We start from the raw sequence: 21,850 nt of genomic DNA, 5'->3' as shown, positions 1-21,850 counted from the left end.
TAAACTTTCAAACAACTTTCCTGTTTCTCTTTCCCTGCTCTCAGTTGACAAGAAAAACACATTTTGCTTTGATGAAAGTTATCTTGCAAATGTTTGTACCTCAAATTCCTTTACGTTACAAAAATCAAATGGCATATTAATTATGCAAAAGTTGTTCTATTTTTATTTGTTGAATAAAGCATTTAAAATAGATTCCTTAAGATATAAATTTTTGAACACTCCTGTAAAAAATATTCACCCCATTGCAAATTGTTCCTGTTTTTTACTTTTTTAATTATACTTAAATATTTCAGATAAATTAGACTAGTTTTAAAATCAAAAATAAATGTTGCCCCACTCTTCTTTGCAGAATTAATTTAATCCAGAAACTTTGGAGGGTTTTCAAGCATTAACAGCAAATTTGATTTCATATCACAGGATCTCAAATATAAAACCGGCCCCTCCAAACCCTTCTCTTTTTTTTTTGGATCGTTGTCCTGCTGCATAACCCAAGTGCAACTGAGCATAAGTTTGTCAATGCTCCTTCAGAGAGGGGCATCAATTCTTTCATTAATTGCTGAAAGCAGCAAAGTAGCTCCGTACCATCACACTGCCACCACCGTGTCTGGCAGCTTCACCTAATGCACACAGAGGTGCAAACACAATATTTTGCCAACATTGCTGGGGATTGTCAAGTTGCTTTCTGGCAAATGTGAAGCAAACAAAGATCTCCTAAAAGTAGGAGATCTTTTAGCCTACTCTATGCGGTCATATGGGTTAATTAAGAGATTTAAAAAAAAAAATATTTCGTGTCTGTAATCAGTCCTAAGTTTATATTTTTCCTTACAAGGTAAGAATGCTTTGAATACTCTTTTTCCTCTTAATTATGTAAATAATTTTGTATCCTTGACTGATATTATAACTCATTTGATAATCAAGTCACAATACAAATAAACTTTGTAAAGGAGCTTTTTATTATAATAAATTGTTTTCAACATGCCACAGATTTTACAATTCATTTAAGCATACAAATAATTTCTGCTTATAATTTTTCCCATAAATCTCCTGCGGGACTCTTGGTTAGTTTTAAACCCTGCAGTCTGAACGCTGGCAAAAGAAAAAAAAAAAATAATAATAATAATAAGGAGAAGCTGTTTTTCGTTTTCCTCCCCTGTCTTCGTGTCACAGACTTGCGTGAGTTGTCATTTCCTGTTTCTCATCATGCAGGGAGGCTTAACAGGTTTGGTTGCGTGCAGCCTGCTGCCGGTGTAAGCCGCCGCGGTTCTCTGCGCTCAGCGGGCGTACAGCACCCTGCCCTGCTGGGCGATGGGTTCATGGGAACCCCCTTGTGATGGGATTTATACATGAAAGGTTGCATGTGTAGAGTTAGGGCTGTATGTTGGACGACAGAGGCTCACAGAGGGAAGGAGGGGAGGCCAGCAGATGGTGACCTTTAGCAATACATTAACATGAACCTAGTGAACCCTTTGCAAGCTTCCCTCTCTCTCTCTTTCTCTCTCTCTCTCTCTGTCTCTCTCTCTCATTCTCTCTCTTTCTGTTTCCACTCTGGGTGCACACACACATCGAAGATAGGAAAGCTGGATGTGCTGTTGGTTGTCTTCTGAAAAAGCTGGGTTGTAACCTTCAAGAAACTGAAATAGGGAATGTTTCAAATTGCAGATTTTTTAGGTTATAGAGTAAAGGTTTTTAAAATGTGACTTATACAAACCTTTGTATAAAAAATAAAAAAATAGAAAATGATGGGATCAAATTTGACTTTTTCAGTGAGTGAGTAATGCATGTATTTGCTCTGTTTAGACTTGTTTTATTAAGAAATATTTTATATGTTTATCATCATTACAAAGTTGTACATACATTTTGTAAATATTTTGTAGATTTGAACTGTGACACTTGCTGGGATTTTGAGAATATGCAGGAACAGAGGTTGAATTATATGTATATAATTCAGAGCATATTAACTCTTGCAATCCTCTTGCAATGTTATTCTGTATTCAGTTTTCTTTGTATTTTATTGTGTATGATGCAGATGATTTCATTCACTCTTTCAGTGTTCACAACATCCATCTGCACCTTTATCTGTTTATTGGTAAACAGATTTAATTGGAATCATCGCAAACGTGGAGCAGAGTTTTCATTATTAAGAAACAACATCATTGAAGTCTCAATTAGAATAATTCCTTATCTTGAAGGATGGCTGGCAGGCCTGCAGTACATAAAGCACTGCTATAGCTCAATGTCTGCTTTTTTTTTTTTTTTCCAAAGTGCAGCGCGTAAAGTAGGCCAACTCCGTCCCCGAGCTATCTCTCTACCCTCTGTCACACTCTTCTCTCAGTGAGGGTGTGAACGTGATTTCGGGGCTCGGGCGTGAACAGCTGTGGAGCAGTCGTGACTGCGTGATCGTTGTCGGCGGCGCGCCGAAGCGGCGTTTCAGCACCAAGGCCAGGGCTCGCGGCGAGAACAATAGGCGGCTCGCGCACCGTGTGCCCAGGGACCGTCCTCTAAGTTCATCCCAGAAAATAGCAGCTAAAATCTGAGCCAATGAAAAAAATCTTTCAAATGTTACAAATATAGAAAGTACATGCGGCATTACTACAGTAACTCAAATAAAAAAATAAAAAAAATAAAATTTGACATGGACTCACTATCTACAGTGTTATATTTCAAGTAAACATCTGTTGATGGTCTCAAAATAAGATTAATAAAAGAAAATAAAGTTGGAGGAAAAAAATCATTGAGAGGACTGTAAAACAAAGGTAATTTAGAAGTACTTCATCTATCTTCAAGGCACTCTGCCTTGCATATTTTAGATCAGCTATCAACTACATTTTTTAAGGACCAGATTCCTTCAACTTTTAGATGTCTCCCTTGGCCTAAATACTTTAATTAAATGTTGAAACTGCCTCAGGAGAATGCAGTGAAGTTCTGCTAATGAGCTAAGATGGAGCCAGGTGTGCCAAAGCATAGAAACATGTAAAAGTCACAAGATGCAATCCTTTCAGGGTTGGAGTTTGAGACCCCTGTTTTAGACGCTACACTGATTTACCACACCTGATGCAGATAATTGTAGTTCAGCAAAAAACTCTGGTTAAGCACAACTGCTGGAGATCCGCCCCTCTTGAATCAGATATGTTGGAAGTATCTTTCCTAGATTTAGGAGAAAGACTGGACTTTAGCTAATATTATGTTCAAATAATTGAACTAATATGGTACACTTAAATAGCACTCTGCATTTCAAAAATCCAAATAATTGCTTTTAGTTTATTGCTCCTGTATGGAGCAATAAACTAGTATGATGTAAGCTAATTACAAGTTAAGCTCATGATAATAGGTATCTTTCACACATAGAGTAGCTTTTCTAATGATAAAGCATCTGGTGTTGATGTAATGGTGAAGGGGGTCCCCAAAATAAAAATCTGATAAAGGCCCCGAAAAGGCTCGGACCAGCCCTGTGATTTATCAACAGGATATTCAACATCTCTAATTCCCGCGTGTTTTCGTGTTTTCAACGTGAACATGTTTGTTGACGGTCCCTTGATGTTACGTCACAGGCAAGCCATGAAGGGGGAGGGGCCTAGAGAGAGCGGAGGGACACCGGTCTTGTGAGAAATTCTGTTCCCCTGTGAAAATCTGTTCCCCCTGTGTCGGGAGCGCGCATTGCAGCCAGAGAAGTGGATCCGGCGGATCTGACCATTTTCACGGCGCTTCTGATCGATTTCTCGGTAAAAACTACTCGTATAATCATGTCAATGTTGTAACTTTCAGTTTAATCGGCAGAAATCAAAATAAAAATGCATACATAAATAAACGAAGTCCTGTGTGGAGGTCTTTTTACGCTGTTTTGTGTTATTTTAAACGCGAAGAGAATCGATCTTTTTTTTTTCAACTTTTGTCTCGTAAGCCTCACAAATAAAAGTGAGTCAACAAACAGGCTCCCAACACGAAGTGTGCATTTATAATTTTTCATTTCTGATAAAGGAGGAGGGAAGCTGGCTGATAGCAGGGCACAAAAATAAAGACTTCCTGAAAAGATCAGAGTGTAAACTTTTTGGTCAATCCCGTTCTAATGTAAAATAAGGAAAATAAGGAAATGTCTAGTATGCTATCACACATAATTTTTGAGAATTTGGAAACAGTTACTTTATATTTCCCAAAGTTATAGGGGGAGAAGAGGAGAGAATGGATATTTCACCAGCCTGATAAAATCTGTTCCCCCTCTTAAAATGGAAACAAATTAATTTACCTGCAAGTCTTTTACTGTGTTGATTCCACTCATCAACAACAACAAATCCTGTAAGTTTGAAAACATTAGCTCTTTATTTGCCAAAGTTAGGATGGGGGAACAAAATATTTTAAGCGCCTGATAAAATCTGTTCCCCCCCTTAAAATGGAAACAAATTAATTTAACCACAAAGTCTTTTACTGTGTTGATTCCACTCATCATCAGCAACAAATCCTGTGATTTTCATAACATTTGCTCTTTATTTGCCAAAGTTAGGATGGGGGAACAAAATATCTTAACCGCCTGATAAAATCTGTTCCCCCCCTTAAAATGGAAACAAATTAATTTAACCACAAAGTCTTTTAATGTGTTGATTCCACTCATCATCAGCAACAAATCCTGTGATTTTCATAACATTAGCTCTTTATTTGCCAAAGTTAGGATGGGGGAACAAAATATTTTAAGCGACTGATAAAATCTGTTCCCCCCCTTAAAATGGAAACAAATTAATTTAACCACAAAGTCTTTTAATGTGTTGATTCCACTCATCATCAGCAACAAATCCTGTGATTTTCATAACATTTGCTCTTTATTTGCCAAAGTTAGGATGGGGGAACAAAATATTTTAAGCGACTGATAAAATCTGTTCCCCCCCTTAAAATGGAAACAAATTAATTTAACCACAAAGTCTTTTAATGTGTTGATTCCACTCATCATCAACAACAAATCCTGTGATTTTCATAACATTTGCTCTATTTTTGACTAAGTTAGGATGGGGGAACAAAATATTTTAAGCGACTGATAAAATCTGTTCCCCCCCTTAAAATGGAAACAAATTAATTTAACCACAAAGTCTTTTAATGTGTTGATTCCACTCATCATCAGCAACAAATCCTGTGATTTTCATAACATTTGCTCTTTATTTGCCAAAGTTAGGATGGGGGAACAAAATATTTTAAGCGACTGATAAAATCTGTTCCCCCCCTTAAAATGGAAACAAATTAATTTAACCACAAAGTCTTTTACTGTGTTGATTCCACTCATCATCAGCAACAAATCCTGTGATTTTCATAACATTAGCTCTTTATTTGCCAAAGTTAGGATGGGGGAACAAAATATCTTAACCGCCTGATAAAATCTGTTCCCCCCCTTAAAATGGAAACAAATTAATTTAACCACAAAGTCTTTTAATGTGTTGATTCCACTGATCAACAGCAACAAATCCTGTGATTTTCATAACATTTGCTCTTTATTTGCCAAAGTTAGGATGGGGGAACAAAATATCTTAACCGCCTGATAAAATCTGTTCCCCCCCTTAAAATGGAAACAAATTAATTTAACCACAAAGTCTTTTAATGTGTTGATTCCACTCATCATCAACAACAAATCCTGTGATTTTCATAACATTTGCTCTATTTTTGACTAAGTTAGGATGGGGGAACAAAATATTTTAAGCACCTGATAAAATCTGTTCCCCCTACTTAAAATGGAAACAAATTAATTTATCCACAAAGTCTTTTACTGTGTTGATTCCACTCATCATCAGCAACAAATCCTGTGATTTTCATAACATTAGCTCTTTATTTGCCAAAGTTAGGATGGGGGAACAAAATATTTTAAGCGACTGATAAAATCTGTTCCCCCCCTTAAAATGGAAACAAATTAATTTAACCACAAAGTCTTTTAATGTGTTGATTCCACTCATCATCAACAACAAATCCTGTGATTTTCATAACATTTGCTCTATTTTTGACTAAGTTAGGATGGGGGAACAAAATATTTTAAGCACCTGATAAAATCTGTTCCCCCTACTTAAAATGGAAACAAATTAATTTATCCACAAAGTCTTTTACTGTGTTGATTCCACTCATTATCAACAATAAATCCTGCAAGTTTGAAAACATTAGCTCTATTTTTGACTAAGTTAGGATGGGGGAACAAAATATTTTAAGCGCCTGATAAAATCTGTTCCCCCTACTTAAAATGGAAACAAATTAATTTACCTGCAAGTCTTTTACTGTGTTGATTCCACTCATCATCAACAACAAATCCTGTGATTTTCATAACATTTGCTCTTTTTTTGACAAAGTTAGGATGGGGGAACAAAATATTTTAGCTTTCAGCCACCTGAAATAATCTGTTCCCCCTACATGAAATGGACATGTACAGTGAATTATTTTCTTTGTTACCTAAAATGTGAATCATTAAATGATGACTAACTTTATTTCAGTTTGCAGAAAAAACTCCTAGCAAAAGAGGTTGTGGATTTTCCTGTTTCCACTGCGGCGTCTACAGCATGAGGTTGGACATTGCTGTGAGACTTATTCTTAACAGTGGTTGTTATAACATTAATATTCTTATTTTGAGTGTTAATGAAAATTTTTGTCATGACTATAATTTGTATGTTTTGATAAAAAAAAAATGTACTTAGCCAAACTTAATACATCAACATGTGAAAACAGTTATTTAACAAAATTGTTAAATATGAACACTTAATAAGTACAATAACTGAAACTTCAATAAAGGTTAATTTCAGATGTTTTTTGGATCTGTGTCACATGAGACCTGCTCCAACTCCAAAACTCACACCTAGACTCTTCAAATCTACACTAAATTATTCTCAACTAATAGCAGAATATTTTAATCCATGTTTGGGATTTGTGAAACCTTTAAGTGATTTGTCAGACTTCAATAAAGATGAGATTACCATTCACACTTGTTCCATGCAGTCTTTTTCAAAATCAATTCTAATTCTTCTTCTTGAAGAGGAGAATAATCTAGTCCAGATTTTAAGTGTCACATTTTTAATTTTTTCTAATAATGTTCATATGCAGGATGTTGGGGGTTTTCTTGACCCTCAACCGCATCTACTTTTAATTAACTACAGGAAATGAAATTATTAAGCTATAGACAAACAATTTTTGTTAATTAATGTTATAACAACCACTGTTAAGAATAAGTCTCACAGCAATGTCCAACCTCATGCTGTAGACGCCGCAGTGGAAACAGGAAAATCCACAACCTCTTTTGCTAGGAGTTTTTTCTGCAAACTGAAATAAACAGCTTCATTTAATGATTCACATTTTAGGTAACAAAGAAAATAATTCACTGTACATGTCCATTTCATGTAGGGGGAACAGATTATTTCAGGTGGCTGAAAGCTAAAATATTTTGTTCCCCCATCCTAACTTTGTCAAAAAAAGAGCAAATGTTATGAAAATCACAGGATTTGTTGTTGATGATGAGGGGAATCAACACAGTAAAAGACTTGCAGGTAAATTAATTTGTTTCCATTTTAAGTAGGGGGAACAGATTTTATCAGGCGCTTAAAATATTTTGTTCCCCCATCCTAACTTAGTCAAAAATAGAGCTAATGTTTTCAAACTTGCAGGATTTATTGTTGATAATGAGTGGAATCAACACAGTAAAAGACTTTGTGGATAAATTAATTTGTTTCCATTTTAAGGGGGGGAACAGATTTTATCAGTCGCTTAAAATATTTTGTTCCCCCATCCTAACTTTGGCAAATAAAGAGCTAATGTTATGAAAATCACAGGATTTGTTGCTGATGATGAGTGGAATCAACACATTAAAAGACTTTCAGGTAAATTAATTTGTTTCCATTTTATGTAGGGGGAACAGATTTTATCAGGCGGTTAAGATATTTTGTTCCCCCATCCTAACTTTGGCAAATAAAGAGCAAATGTTATGAAAATCACAGGATTTGTTGCTGATGATGAGTGGAATCAACACATTAAAAGACTTTGTGGTTAAATTAATTTGTTTCCATTTTAAGGGGGGGAACAGATTTTATCAGTCGCTTAAAATATTTTGTTCCCCCATCCTAACTTTGGCAAATAAAGAGCTAATGTTTTCAAACTTGCAGGATTTGTTGTTGTTGATGAGTGGAATCAACACAGTAAAAGACTTGCAGGTAAATTAATTTGTTTCCATTTTAAGTAGGGGGAACAGATTTTATCAGGTGCTTAAAATATTTTGTTCCCCCATCCTAACTTAGTCAAAAATAGAGCAAATGTTTTCAAACTTGCAGGATTTATTGTTGATAATGAGTGGAATCAACACAGTAAAAGACTTTGTGGATAAATTAATTTGTTTCCATTTTAAGGGGGGGAACAGATTTTATCAGGTGCTTAAAATATTTTGTTCCCCCATCCTAACTTAGTCAAAAATAGAGCAAATGTTTTCAAACTTGCAGGATTTATTGTTGATAATGAGTGGAATCAACACAGTAAAAGACTTTGTGGATAAATTAATTTGTTTCCATTTTAAGGGGGGGAACAGATTTTATCAGGTGCTTAAAATATTTTGTTCCCCCATCCTAACTTAGTCAAATAAAGAGCTAATGTTATGAAAATCACAGGATTTGTTGCTGATGATGAGTGGAATCAACACATTAAAAGACTTTCAGGTAAATTAATTTGTTTCCATTTTATGTAGGGGGAACAGATTTTATCAGGCGGTTAAGATATTTTGTTCCCCCATCCTAACTTTGGCAAATAAAGAGCAAATGTTATGAAAATCACAGGATTTGTTGCTGATGATGAGTGGAATCAACACATTAAAAGACTTTGTGGTTAAATTAATTTGTTTCCATTTTAAGGGGGGGAACAGATTTTATCAGTCGCTTAAAATATTTTGTTCCCCCATCCTAACTTTGGCAAATAAAGAGCTAATGTTTTCAAACTTGCAGGATTTGTTGTTGTTGATGAGTGGAATCAACACAGTAAAAGACTTGCAGGTAAATTAATTTGTTTCCATTTTAAGTAGGGGGAACAGATTTTATCAGGTGCTTAAAATATTTTGTTCCCCCATCCTAACTTAGTCAAAAATAGAGCAAATGTTTTCAAACTTGCAGGATTTATTGTTGATAATGAGTGGAATCAACACAGTAAAAGACTTTGTGGATAAATTAATTTGTTTCCATTTTAAGGGGGGGAACAGATTTTATCAGGTGCTTAAAATATTTTGTTCCCCCATCCTAACTTAGTCAAAAATAGAGCAAATGTTTTCAAACTTGCAGGATTTATTGTTGATAATGAGTGGAATCAACACAGTAAAAGACTTTGTGGATAAATTAATTTGTTTCCATTTTAAGGGGGGGAACAGATTTTATCAGGTGCTTAAAATATTTTGTTCCCCCATCCTAACTTAGTCAAAAATAGAGCAAATGTTTTCAAACTTGCAGGATTTATTGTTGATAATGAGTGGAATCAACACAGTAAAAGACTTTGTGGATAAATTAATTTGTTTCCATTTTAAGGGGGGGAACAGATTTTATCAGGCGGTTAAGATATTTTGTTCCCCCATCCTAACTTTGGCAAAAATAGAGCAAATGTTATGAAAATCACAGGATTTGTTGTTGATGATGAGGGAATGAAGACAGTAAAAGACTTTGTGGATAAATTAATTTGTTTCCATTTTAAGGGGGGGGAACAGATTTTATCAGGCGCTTAAAATATTTTGTTCCCCCATCCTAACTTTGTCAAAAATAGAGCAAATGTTTTCAAACTTGCAGGATTTATTGTTGATAATGAGTGGAATCAACACAGCAAAAGACTTGCAGGTAAATTAATTTGTTTCCATTTTAAGTAGGGGGAACAGATTTTATCAGGCGGTTAAGATATTTTGTTCCCCCATCCTAACTTTGGCAAAAATAGAGCAAATGTTATGAAAATCACAGGATTTGTTGTTGATGATGAGTGGAATCAACACAGTAAAAGACTTGCTGGTGAATTAATTTGTTTCCATTTTAAGTAGGGGGAACAGATTTTATCAGGCTGGTGAAATATCCATTCTCTCCTCTTCTCCCCCATAACTTTGGGAAATAAAAAGTAACTGTTTTCAAATTCTCAAAAATTATTATGTGTGATAGCATACTAGACATTTCCTTATTTTCCTTATTTATCATTAGAACGTGACTGGCCAAAAAGTTTACACTCTGATCTTTTCAGGAAGTCTTTATTTTTGTGCCCTGCTATCAGCCAGCTTCCCTCCTCCTTTATCAGAAATGAAAAATTATAAATGCACACTTCGTGTTGGGAACCTGTGTTTGTTGACTGACTTTTATTTGTGAGGCTTACGAGACAAAAGCTGAAAAAAAAGATCGATTCTCTTCACGTTTAAAATAACACAAAACAGCGTAAAAAGACCTCCACACCAGACCTCGTTTATTTACGTATGTATTTTTATTTTGATAGCTGCCGATTAAACTGAAAGTTACAACATTTACATGATTATACGAGTAGTTTTTACCGAGAAATCGATCAGAAGCGCCGTGAAAATGGTCAGATCCGCCGAATCCACTTCTCTGGCTGCAATGCGCGCTCCCGACACAGGGGGAACAGATTTTCACAGGGGAACAGAATTTCTCACAAGACCGGCATCAGTAGGACGTGAGAAGACACACAACCGTTGGACAGAAAATAAGCTCGAGGTAGCTGTCCGCTCATTACGGTGGGAACAATACCGTCACGGCTGAAAGAGGTCGTAACGCGAGGCCAGCCAAGTTCAAACAATCGTGAGTTAGTTTAAATTAAAACAAAAAACAAAAAAAAAAACAGTTCGGTTGCAAAACAGGAATTAAAAGTGATAACCATAGCTGGCGACGTCCACTTTTTGGTGAGAAGCTGTCAGCTGCCAGGACTTTCCTCCTTCTCCTCCAGGAGCACATTTTGTATTGTTTTGTTTGTTTACTCATTTATTTATTTATTTTTAAAAATACACACACACGCACACACGCACACACGTAAACAGTCGAGCCAGTTGTAGTAGTATCCGTATACGCCGAGGAGGAGGAGGAGGAGGGAGATCGCGGCTGGGCACAAAGAGCGGTGAGCACCCAGAGAGAGGAGGCTGGCGGACGGGACGGAGCGGAGCGGAGCGGCGAGGACAACAACGGGGACCCGACCGAGAGCATCTTTCTGATCTACGCGGGCTCCATGAGTGATTTTAATTAGCGGTAAGCTCTTCCATGTGTGTAGTCCTTAGGTTTGCATGTGTTGTTTTGTTCTGGGGTCTGTATGTATATGCGTGTGTACATTGAGAGGGGATCGGACAAAGAGCCGCGGAGCCCCATGACATCCGTGTGTGTGCACTAACCTACAGCTGCCTAAACAAAGAAACTGCTCCAGTGCAATGATTTCCATCCATTCTCATTCTGTTTCTCTGTTTTTCCGTCAACAGGAATCCCCAACGCCGTTTATCGACCAAAAAAGGTAATTTCCCCCCATCACAGATATTTTCTTTTATATATATTTAATTGGAGGGAAAGGTGCCATTATTGTTTTGTTGATTGGCTAATTAACATTTGCATAATTGTTTTCCCAGAAGGTACTGGAGCCCTTTGTCATCAAACAGGGCAATAAATACTCAAAATGACTGCTCAGATGCTTTTATTTGTTGGTGATTGGGGAGCAGATTTACATGTTTACTAAAATTATGCATTTTTACCAACAAATATGTTCACAGAAAACATGATGATGCTATTTTAAATGGCTTATTAAAAACATTGTAATAAATGTTACAGTTTTGCAGCCTTTTTTTTTTTTTTTTTTCTTTTTTACTAAAAATCTAGATTTCTAAATAAAATTTTTAAAAATGTTTTTCTCTTACTTTTCAATCAGGACTTGTCCAGCAACAGCTGGTCCTCTCCAGAAATACCTGCTCCTGATCTGTTCATACCCCCCCACCCCACCACCCTCAGGTCCTGCAGCCATCACCTCCACTTTGTACCGATGAAGGAGGCCGACGCCATCAAGTTGTTTGTGGGGCAGATTCCTCGGAATCTGGAGGAGAAGGACCTCAAGCCCATTTTTGAGCAATTTGGCAAGATCTACGAACTGACCGTGATTAAGGATAAATACACCGGGATGCACAAAGGTAGGTCTCACCCACTTACTGTAAACAGTAAGCAGAGAGACAGACAAAATGACACGAGTAAGAAACAAACAGGGGGGATGGATAGGCAGTGCTGAATAGATAGACAGTATGACAGTGAGGGAGTTAGATGGGTGGATTTTTCTGAGGCAGCTGTCAGATGTATCCATGGAAACTGTCACAGCACCTCGTGGATTCGTCTCCTGTTATCGCCGTGGTGTGAGAGCATGAAGACAGTCAGGAAACCTCACTTAGTGCACAAAGTTACGGTTGGACAGTTATCGTAAAATTTATCATTATCGTGGAGAAAACAGTTATGTTAGAAATTCATAGATATTGTGACATTGTTAAACTAATTGATGAAGTCTGCAAACCCTGAAAACTGGCAGGATGGTTGAGATTAATAGTTCTGCTGTTTTCCTGAATAGGAGGATAATTTAAAAGAATACATTTTTAAATATGATTTGAGGCAATTATCATGTTGTTTAGTTGTGGAATTGACGTATGAATTTTCAAAACCATTTTATCATCACTTTTATTGTAATCACAACAAATGCCTCAAATAATTGTGATAAAATCTGAAATTGATATCTCCCATCCGTACATGGAGCTATTCTGAATTAACTGGACATGGCTACTTGAGATGCACTGATCTGGCTTTTCTTAGCCAACACCAATTTAAAATTTTCTTTCAGGTTTGACGTTCAGATTTAAATCTTTGATAAATTTATGTTTGTTCTTTTATAAGAACTAGAACATCAAGAGAATACCAATTTCTCTTCAAGAAAATATTCTATATAGCCTGACTGCTTCTAGCGGTCATTAATTAATATAAAATATAGTTTAGCAGAAGAGGCAACTTTGTAAGGCCAGTCACTGCAAAACTGAATTATGCTGTTTTAAAACAGAGACATGAGTATGAGTCGACTTTTTAACATGATTTAATATGCTACTAGTGATTAACGCAGTAACATTATTAACTGAAGACATCAGACTCCCTTTGTATTCTCTAGAGATTTAGTGTAGAGTGCTGGCATTTCCAAATCCAGCACATTCATGACAGATAGAGGCTGGAATCTCAGAGCAACTTTCCTACAATTTGTGCAGCGTTCGTTTTATCTGCTGAAGTCGTCCTTTGAAAATCCAGTGAAACATAATAAAAGGTGAGTCAAAATTACAGTCCATTCTTGTCCTTTTTGTGCCCTCTAATGTCAAGTATTAATCGACCTCAAACAATAATGGCAAAGGAGCGAAATAGCCTCCACCTGCCAAAATCTAGCTTGCTTCATAAATGACACAGTTTCCTTTGAAATGGCTTCTACGGGTTTTTTTTCTTGTTCTTACCTTATTTTTAAACACCTCTTTGATATTAAATATAGCTAACTTTGAGCCTTCTTCTCGCAGTAACAACTTCCACACTGAAGAGTGTTAGCGTAGATCTGGTACCACTTAAATTGAGCGCACGTATTGATCAAAAAAGATTTAAAGATTTAAAGTTGAAGGATTCTGGCCCTTATTTAGCGGTTTCCAGCCGGTCAGTCACTGGTTAAGCTAAAAAAAAAAAAAATCTGCCAATTCCGGCCATCAGCCAATTTCTCGTTGCGTCTCTATATAATGCCATCTCTCTCTCACACACAAACACTCAGCCTTGCACAAACGGTGACCAGGGGTTCTTTCAGTTACATGAACCAGATTAGGCTGTGTGCTCCAATCAGTGTAATGGGACTGTAAGCCTGGGTGACACAAGGGAAAGAATTTGTTGTTTCGAGAATCCCCACAGCCACAGTAAGCCCCTCTTAAAAGCAATGAGATGGACGAGAAGATTCATGTGTGTCTTTGTGTGTGCGTGGCACGTGTGCCAGTCCATCTTAGTTATTCTGTTTTTCGTCCTCTCTTGTTTCGTTGAGTCACAATGAATTCATACAGATTCACACTCTGTGTGAATTAAACTCTTTAATCTGATTCTATGTAAGTCCGTGTGAGATGTCACAGCGGATGCTAACCTGCTGCTAATCTTGTTGTCTGATGTGCTGGTGACAAGTGTAGTAAACAGCTCTGCCCAGCCAGCTCTACTACTCACCCCCCCCCACACACACACACACACACTCAGACACAGGTACAGCATATAGGAGCACAGACGAGTGATGGCAAACTCTGCGTAGTGGTTGATTAAGGGCAGGACGCTGCCACACCTACACAAACGTCTGTGCTGTCGTCATGTGCTCTGACTCGTGCCGTGGAGTCCTTACAAAAAATATCCTCACTATTAAGCTGTACGTTTACTTTTTTATTATCTTGCAAAAACATTGATGAGTCAGAAGATTCAACCAGTTAAGCCTGTCACAATAAGCAATAAACCAATTCGTCACATGATAAATTAAATCAGGCTCGATTATTTCCATTTGCACAGTTGCTTGTTTTCCACGTCTCTTTTTTTTTTCTATCAAACACTGGATGACAGAAAGCTTCAGTCTATTGCAATGGTCTCGACTAGCCCGTTGTTTTGACTGGCAGTTTCATTTATTTATTTGTTGTTCCAGGTTTTTTGTTGACTTATTTTGGATATTTAAAATCTCTTCCAGTTCCAGTGTTAAACATTTGTTAGAAATTAAAGTTGTTGTTTTTTTTTATCTTTGAGAGGGCAAGCTTGGATTATTATGTCATTACCATTATATTACTGTAACATGGCCTCAAAACAACATTATTGTTTACCTTAATAACTCATGGTTCAATTTAACCCATAAAGTGATGTGGCTAGCAATAGTAAAAGAAAAATATAAATTGTTTGTTGGAGGATGATGCAGAAAAAGACCCATTTACTGACCTTTTGTACCAATACCCCTGCTCCCCCTCCCACCCCTCGCCCTCGTTTTCCCTCTGTTTGCCTCCTTCTTTCTGACAGGATGCGCGTTTCTGACGTACTGCGCACGAGAGTCGGCCCTGAAAGCCCAGAGCGCTCTCCACGAGCAGAAAACACTACCAGGGGTACGTGCTCAAAAACAAACAGCCATAAACACACACTTCCCATGGCACTAGGCAGCGCTTACTTATGCAACAATACACACAACCTTGCATATATGTGTTAGAGATCCCACCCCCGCACCTAAATACATAGACATTTAGCGTGCAGGCAAATACACACTTCAGTGTGTGTGTGTGTGTGTGTGTGTGTGTGTGTGTGTGTGTGTGTGTGTGTGTGTGTGTGTGTGTGTGTGCGTGTGTGTGTGTGTGTTTGGAGGTTCTGCTCCCATTAGTAACACAGTGACATAACCCAGCAGCCGGCAGGCGTCTTGCTGCTAAGGACAAACACTCCCCCTCTCGCTGGAGACATATAGGGTGCTCCGTGAGCATTATCATCTCCATTTCTCTATCTTTCGCTGTCACTCCATCTCACCGTCGTTCCCTCCGTCAGCCTCCGGTGATAGCTGCCGTCTAGAGAGTGTGTGTAATTAATGTGACCATTCCCCTTTGTCTCATCCCAGGCTCCCTACAGTCTCTCTGCTGAGGGATTGTGAGCAATGACTGTGCAGGGGTTGGACACTGTTCATTATGGAGGGGGCACTGTGCAAGAAGAGCGTCTGTCTCATAGGCTGCAGCTCTCTATCTTTAGCATGTCCCTTCTTTTTTTTTTTTTTTCCTCTGACCTGGTTTCCAGGTGTCTTGTTTGGGATATTTAGATCAGGCATTTTGTGGCTTTTATAATTACATGTGTCTTTGACGTGTGACTGATTCCAATATTTTATTATTTGAACAAAAATGTTGAATACGTCAGAAAAAAATGAAATAATTAATACGTTTTCCGGGTTTGTAGACTCAAAATAGAGAAACTCTGAGTTTTGATGCATTTCATGAATTGGGAGTACAGTATATGATTTGTGCTATATATAAACAACAATTTACTGGACAGATCAAAGGAACATTAACCTATGTCAACGTCTTGACAATTTATTGGTGCATGTTTATTGGAAATACTTCCTAACTCTACGTTTTTACACAAAGCATTATAAGCAAAATTGACTGCTAGAGGGCGAGATATAAAAATGCAAGTCACTTAGGAAAAAAAATGCCACTTTCTGCCTTATCTTAGTTCGGATTCGCAGCAATTACAACAGAATAGTCAGTGTGCCTCAGCCGTTACTGCAAGTCTCTCCATCTCATTTTCTCTGTGTTGCCTTGCAGCCGATCACAGTTTCAGTTCCTGCACCTTTTCCGCAAGCTGGAGTGTTGATAAGATCTATGTGAGAAAATAGTTGACGGAGAGCCTGAAGAGAAAACGTGGGGGGGAAGGGAAATGTTCTCACACATATGAGCACAAATCCTTGCATACATACATACTTAGCACCATCATGCATGCTCTTTCATGTAGCTGGAGAACACGTACACACTCACCTGTACTAGCAGCGTGTTCATAATGACATTAATCCAATTAGAGGCTGCTAAGACGTTTGACCTCTCTGCATTTAGAACACCTCTCTGCAGTCTGTTGTTTGGTTCTTCTTTTCTCCTGTGCCGCCCTTTGTTTTTTGGAGTTATTGTTTTGACTCTACTGTGTTTTATCTCATCCCTTTCTGCTTGTGACATCGGTACTATGTTGTATGGAGGCAAATTTCACAGATTGAAAGTTGCAGCGTATTTCCAGACAAACTGAAGGAATTGTTCCGAACACAAAGATGAATGATTTGCAGGGTGGATACTTACTAAAGAGACTGAAGAGCCGGGATCAGACCCACTGCCTTTTGTGCTAAAAATGGGTGTGGCTATCATGTGTTGGATTTTTTTAGTAACCCTGAACTATTAATGAGAAAACCTTCTTTTAAATGTCTCCAGTTTGTCCAACCTTTTGAGGTTTATATGAACATGAGAGCATTTTATATTCAAATCAGGTGCATATAACAATGTGAAACTACATTTGACTAAGATACTATTGTGGCGCTGACAGCTCATCAAATAAATCTTACACAGTTTGCTTACTCAAACTATTCATATGTCATAGTTATTCGGTTATTTACATTTTGTTTTTCCTGATTGTTTCGGCTCAGTCGCAGTGTGACATTTCTTTTAAAGCTAGATTTTTGTATAGACACACCTTTCAGAGATTTGCGACCTATTTGCGATTTCCATCTTTTATGCTTCCTCTACTTCCTTTCTGAAACATGAATAATACTAAATGATGACTCTAAAATGATACTGAAAATGATGAACTTCTTAGATTAGTAAAGGCATCTACACTGAAGAGTGGTATTAGCTCAACCTGGTTGCGCTTGAATATGATTATCCCTCTTAAGAAACTGATAATCACACGAGTCCAATCACTCGCTTTTTGTTTGTACATCCTTTCTTTGAAACATAGATTTTGAACTCTGTTTACCTTAACCTATTCTGAGGTTTTATTCTGCTTTAACTTTCCACCAAATGTGACGTGGTTTTTCTCCTTCCTTGCTCTCCTTGGCTCCACCTGCCCGCCTCTGTTGCTTTCTCTGACAGGATTTGGAAATGACTTTCACTTTCTTTCACACTTCTGTACATTGTCCTATCCTTTTCTTTTCCTGTGACATGCTTTTCCTTTACTGTCCCCAACCCTCAATATCCTTTGCCTCATTCCATTATATCTCCTTTTCCTTCTCTCAAATCCCCTCTGTCCCATGTTCAGCTCCTCCCCTCCTGTCTTCCAGTCTCCGTGCACCAGTAGGATATCACAGGATGTTCTCCCCACTTCCCCCAATCCATTCATTTCATGGTACTCCTTCTCACGTCCCTCCCCTCCCCACCTCTTTTCCCTTCCCCGCTGTCTTCTGCTCACATTTTTCCTCTCGCTGCACACTCGCAGTTTCTGCTCAGATTCTCATTTCACAGTCATTTATGGCAACCCTTCTTTAGTCGTCCGCTCTACACCAGTATTGCTCAGTATTTCTCCTTTCCTCTCCCCCACAGTTCGTCTAGCCCTCATCTCATTTCCCTTCCTCTTGATTAGTTGACCCCTTTGACCGTTTCCATCTCCTCCCCCTTTCTGCTCGTCCTCCCCTGCTCTGTTTGTATGGCTCTTAGATGAGTTTACTGCAAACTTTTATCCATTCAGCTTAAATCTGTGCAGCATCAGGCTCATCATGAATGTTTAATGGAAGAGAAGCATCCCTCCTGTATAGATGTGTTTTTGCCTTGTACGGTAATCACAAAGCAATTAAAAGGTGCTTGATACAATGTTTTCCAGTTTAGCTATATAGATTAATTCATGTACAACAGTTAAAGCGATGCATTAGAAAACAAAAGAGGAATGCTCTGTCTCAGATTTCCTCGCTAGCCTCTGAAGAGCAAGAGATTTTCCAATTGGAAACTGAGAAAAAATACAGAGGGATTGAGAGTGAGATGAACAGATGGCCTTATCAGGGAGTCCTGCGCCTTTTGTTTAGCTTGGACTCAGACGGAGGAAAGAGGAAGCACATCATGGGAAGAGCAACAGTTACGCAGTATTTGTTAAAGTAGAATAAATTAATATAAGTTATTAAGTGAAGTTATATTGTAGCTTGTAGATGTTTGGTTGGAAGTGGTCCAGAGTTTTCCTCTGGGAGGTGTTTACATAAGCTCACGCCAAGCCATTGGCATTAATACTGGAGGCATAAAAGTTACTCCCAGGAATGTATCTTTGGCTTAATATGTTGATGCTTAATTTAAAACCAATAGCACATTGCCAGCGGCTCATCAAACCTCCCTAAAAGGAATGAGACATTATTATTATTATTATATTATTATTATATGTGGCAATTGGTTGTTCATAAAATGTACCAGCATTTTCTGACTGTACACATGGGCAGTTGTCTAAGAGCTACTTGAACCGTGAACATTTGGAACTAACACTGTGTTTTTATGAAAATTGTCTCATATCCACTGTTGAGTATGGGAATGGATCTGTGATGCTGTGGGCTTGTTTCTTTCCAAAGGCCCTAGAAACCTTGAGTTGTCAATGGGCAAAAGCTACGTCTGGTCCAGGGCTTCAGCTTACGATTATTAAAGTTATAGATTATTCTATCGACTATTCTGACGATTAATTGATTAATTAGATTTTTTTTTTTAAATTGGCACATTCTGCAGAATTTTTCATTTATTTCTTCGTTATACAATATTAGAAATACATTAAAAGATGCAAATAAACAATTGTTTTGTAATATTATTGGCTAAAAGGCAATAACTCCAAATTCGTTTGGTGAATGCAGGATCATTTGTAACAAAAAAATTCAAGTATAGAAAAAAAAAACTTTTAACATCAACATGCTCAACCCTTTCTGTTTTACTTAACATCTGTATACTGCAGGGTTGATGTATTGACTATTTTTTGGATTAACTCAATAATTGAATAGCAAAAGGAGCGTAATACATTTTTTGCTTTATAAGGAATTTGAACAGAGTGAAGTTCTGGGTTGAACACATTTACAGACAAAGGTGTTTTTCTTATCTTACATACAAAACGCATATATTACACAGTTTTGGCTTCATTACTGCTCTAAATATATTCTTCTATCCTAGTCCAATTTTTGTGCACTGTTAGTTTGAAGAGATGCTGGCAATATGCAAGGTCAGAGGTCAAGGTTTGGTGGAGGGGTGGGGGTCTGTTGCAGAGGCTGCTGTCAGAGCAGTAAAGCATTCCTTCCAGGCGATCTTGACATCCGCCGTAAATATAAGGTCCTACATACTCTGCCGCAGTGCATTAGGCCACTGCTTTTCTGTTCTGTTTCACGTTTCTAAAACAGAAAAATGTCTTAACTGGTCTTTGAAAGGATTTTATATATTTACTCGTGTCAAAGACGGTCCAGAGCGTTGAGGCGTGAGATCTGTATATATGCAAAGCTGGTAGAAACAGGCTCAGCAAAGCAATCGAGGCCAAATGTGCTGTGTTTACTCAGAGGCGCTGAAAACAGTTTGAAACCATGTAGGAATCTCCTTCAGTTTCTCAGTTTTGCTCCATCTCGTGTTGGCCTGTCACTTAAGATCCAGATATAGCTGCACATCGAAGTTTGTGGTGGTAATTTTACAAAAAGTCAATATTCATAAAACCAATTTATGAATATGTTTTGCAAGGCCGTTTGCTCACTTTGTCAAAAATATATATTTAATCAAACTTGTCATCATTCAGATGTTTTTTTTAAATACAGTATTGATTCATAAGAGACTCCTTATATCTCTGTCAATCCATCTATCCCTCTTTTTTTCCCTCCCCGTCCTGGTTAGGTTTTAACCGCATATCTCCCTGCACTCTTTATCCCTCCATCCCTCCACGGCTTACTGTTGCTGTATTTCCCCACATATCTTTCCTCTTATCTGTTCTTTTGTTCTCTGCTGTTGATATCTCTCTTTCCCCATTTAATCTGCAGCCTCTTTGTGTTTATCTCTGCCTTCATCTTCTGTGCTACTTCACATACGACTGTTTCTGCACACACACGCGCGCGCGTATTCACAACGACACACGCACACATCTGTTTAATCACACTGGCATCCGCAGATCTGAGTGTAGGTGAAATTAAAGTGTGATAAGCAGCTTACCAGGTGTGTGTTGTCATGCTTTACTGCTCTCCAGGCAGCATTTTGCTCCCTGTTTTTTGATTAGAGCCAAAACGGTGCATGCACACACACCACACACATGGAAATACACACCTTGTGTTTCCCATGACATTCTTGGTGCTTCTAAATGATTAAAAAGCCAGCAGTGCCAAAAGACAAGCAGTTAGCAATAAGTGATACAGCAGAGGATCAATACTCTTATTAAAAAATAATAACAGTTTGTAGTTTTTTCATATTGATTGAACACATACAGGCCCGATGGCACACTGGAGCCGATAAATTGAATTACCGTAGTCTCACGGTTACAGCTGTAAACATGACGGGAGCTGTTTTATTCTCCCTTTATTGAGCTCGTGTCCTCTCCGAAGGAGGACGCATGAATTTATGGATGTCCCTGGCCAAAAAGGCCAAAATTTTTATGCATGCAGCATGAACCGGGGGGCAGAATCGGCAGCTCAGAGTTACTGTTGCTCCTTCTTACACTTCTGTTACATCACTTTGAGAAAATGTAATTACTAGCTGTAGCACTTAGTATTGGTGTATTTTCTGTGCTCTAAACCTGCGACAATAGGCGGCACGTTTGCATGTGTCCATCATCACGTATGTGTGATAAATGTTTATCAGATCCGCTTAGGGTTTGTTCGTGTGGTGTGTGATCAGTGTTTGAGTTTCTACGTGGAATCTGAGAAGCCTGCCAGACATCCTCCCTGTGGGGCAAAGCTATGATGAGCAATTATCCACTAGGGCGAGTTTGTAGGCTAATTTTGCATATTTATGTGGTCAGCAGCACTGTTTACTATTCCCCTTCGCTGCTTACTGCTGCATTTTCAATTTAGAGCAGACCCCAGTTTTCTTTCTCTCTTTTCCTCTCTCTGTCTTTATATCTCTCTATCTCTTCCTCCGCTGCCTCTATCTCTCTCCTCCTGATGGGGTTTGTGATGTGTATCGCTCCCCCCATCCCTCAGGCTGCCTCTCTATTTTTATCCTCACTGTGTGTGGGACGGGATGGCAGTAAAGGGACAGGTGTAGATTTGGCTCTGTGTGTGTGCGTGTGTGTGTGAGTGTGAGAGAGGTAGACAGGAGGAGGAGCCGAACCGAGGGGGGTTTGAAGTGCCGAGGGTATTTGTGTAGGGTTGTGTTCATCTAAGACCAAAGGAGATTTAGCTTGTTTATTTAAGGCAAATG

The 21,850-nt window shown here is 38.2% G+C and overlaps 1 protein-coding gene across 1 annotated transcript in view; it reads left to right on the top strand.

The window, feature by feature from the left end:
• The first annotated feature begins 10,621 nt into the window (after window positions 1-10,621).
• LOC106917883 (CUGBP Elav-like family member 3) overlaps window positions 10,622-21,850 on the top strand; it is a 31,598-nt gene continuing 20,369 nt past the window's right edge. Inside the window, exons 1-4 of the mRNA XM_014987175.2 lie at window positions 10,622-11,198; window positions 11,423-11,454; window positions 11,863-12,118; window positions 15,018-15,100. Of these exons, the coding sequence (XP_014842661.1) occupies window positions 11,974-12,118; window positions 15,018-15,100 (228 nt within the window). The 5' untranslated portion in view covers window positions 10,622-11,198; window positions 11,423-11,454; window positions 11,863-11,973. The remainder of the gene's footprint in view (window positions 11,199-11,422; window positions 11,455-11,862; window positions 12,119-15,017; window positions 15,101-21,850) is intronic.

This window comes from Poecilia mexicana, unplaced genomic scaffold (assembly GCF_051168715.1).
Source record: "Poecilia mexicana isolate PSO_F unplaced genomic scaffold, ASM5116871v1 scaffold_16, whole genome shotgun sequence".
NCBI classification, from domain to species: domain Eukaryota; kingdom Metazoa; phylum Chordata; class Actinopteri; order Cyprinodontiformes; family Poeciliidae; genus Poecilia; species Poecilia mexicana.
Note: the sequence above shows the minus strand (reverse complement) of the source record. Positions and strands in the feature narration are given on the sequence as shown.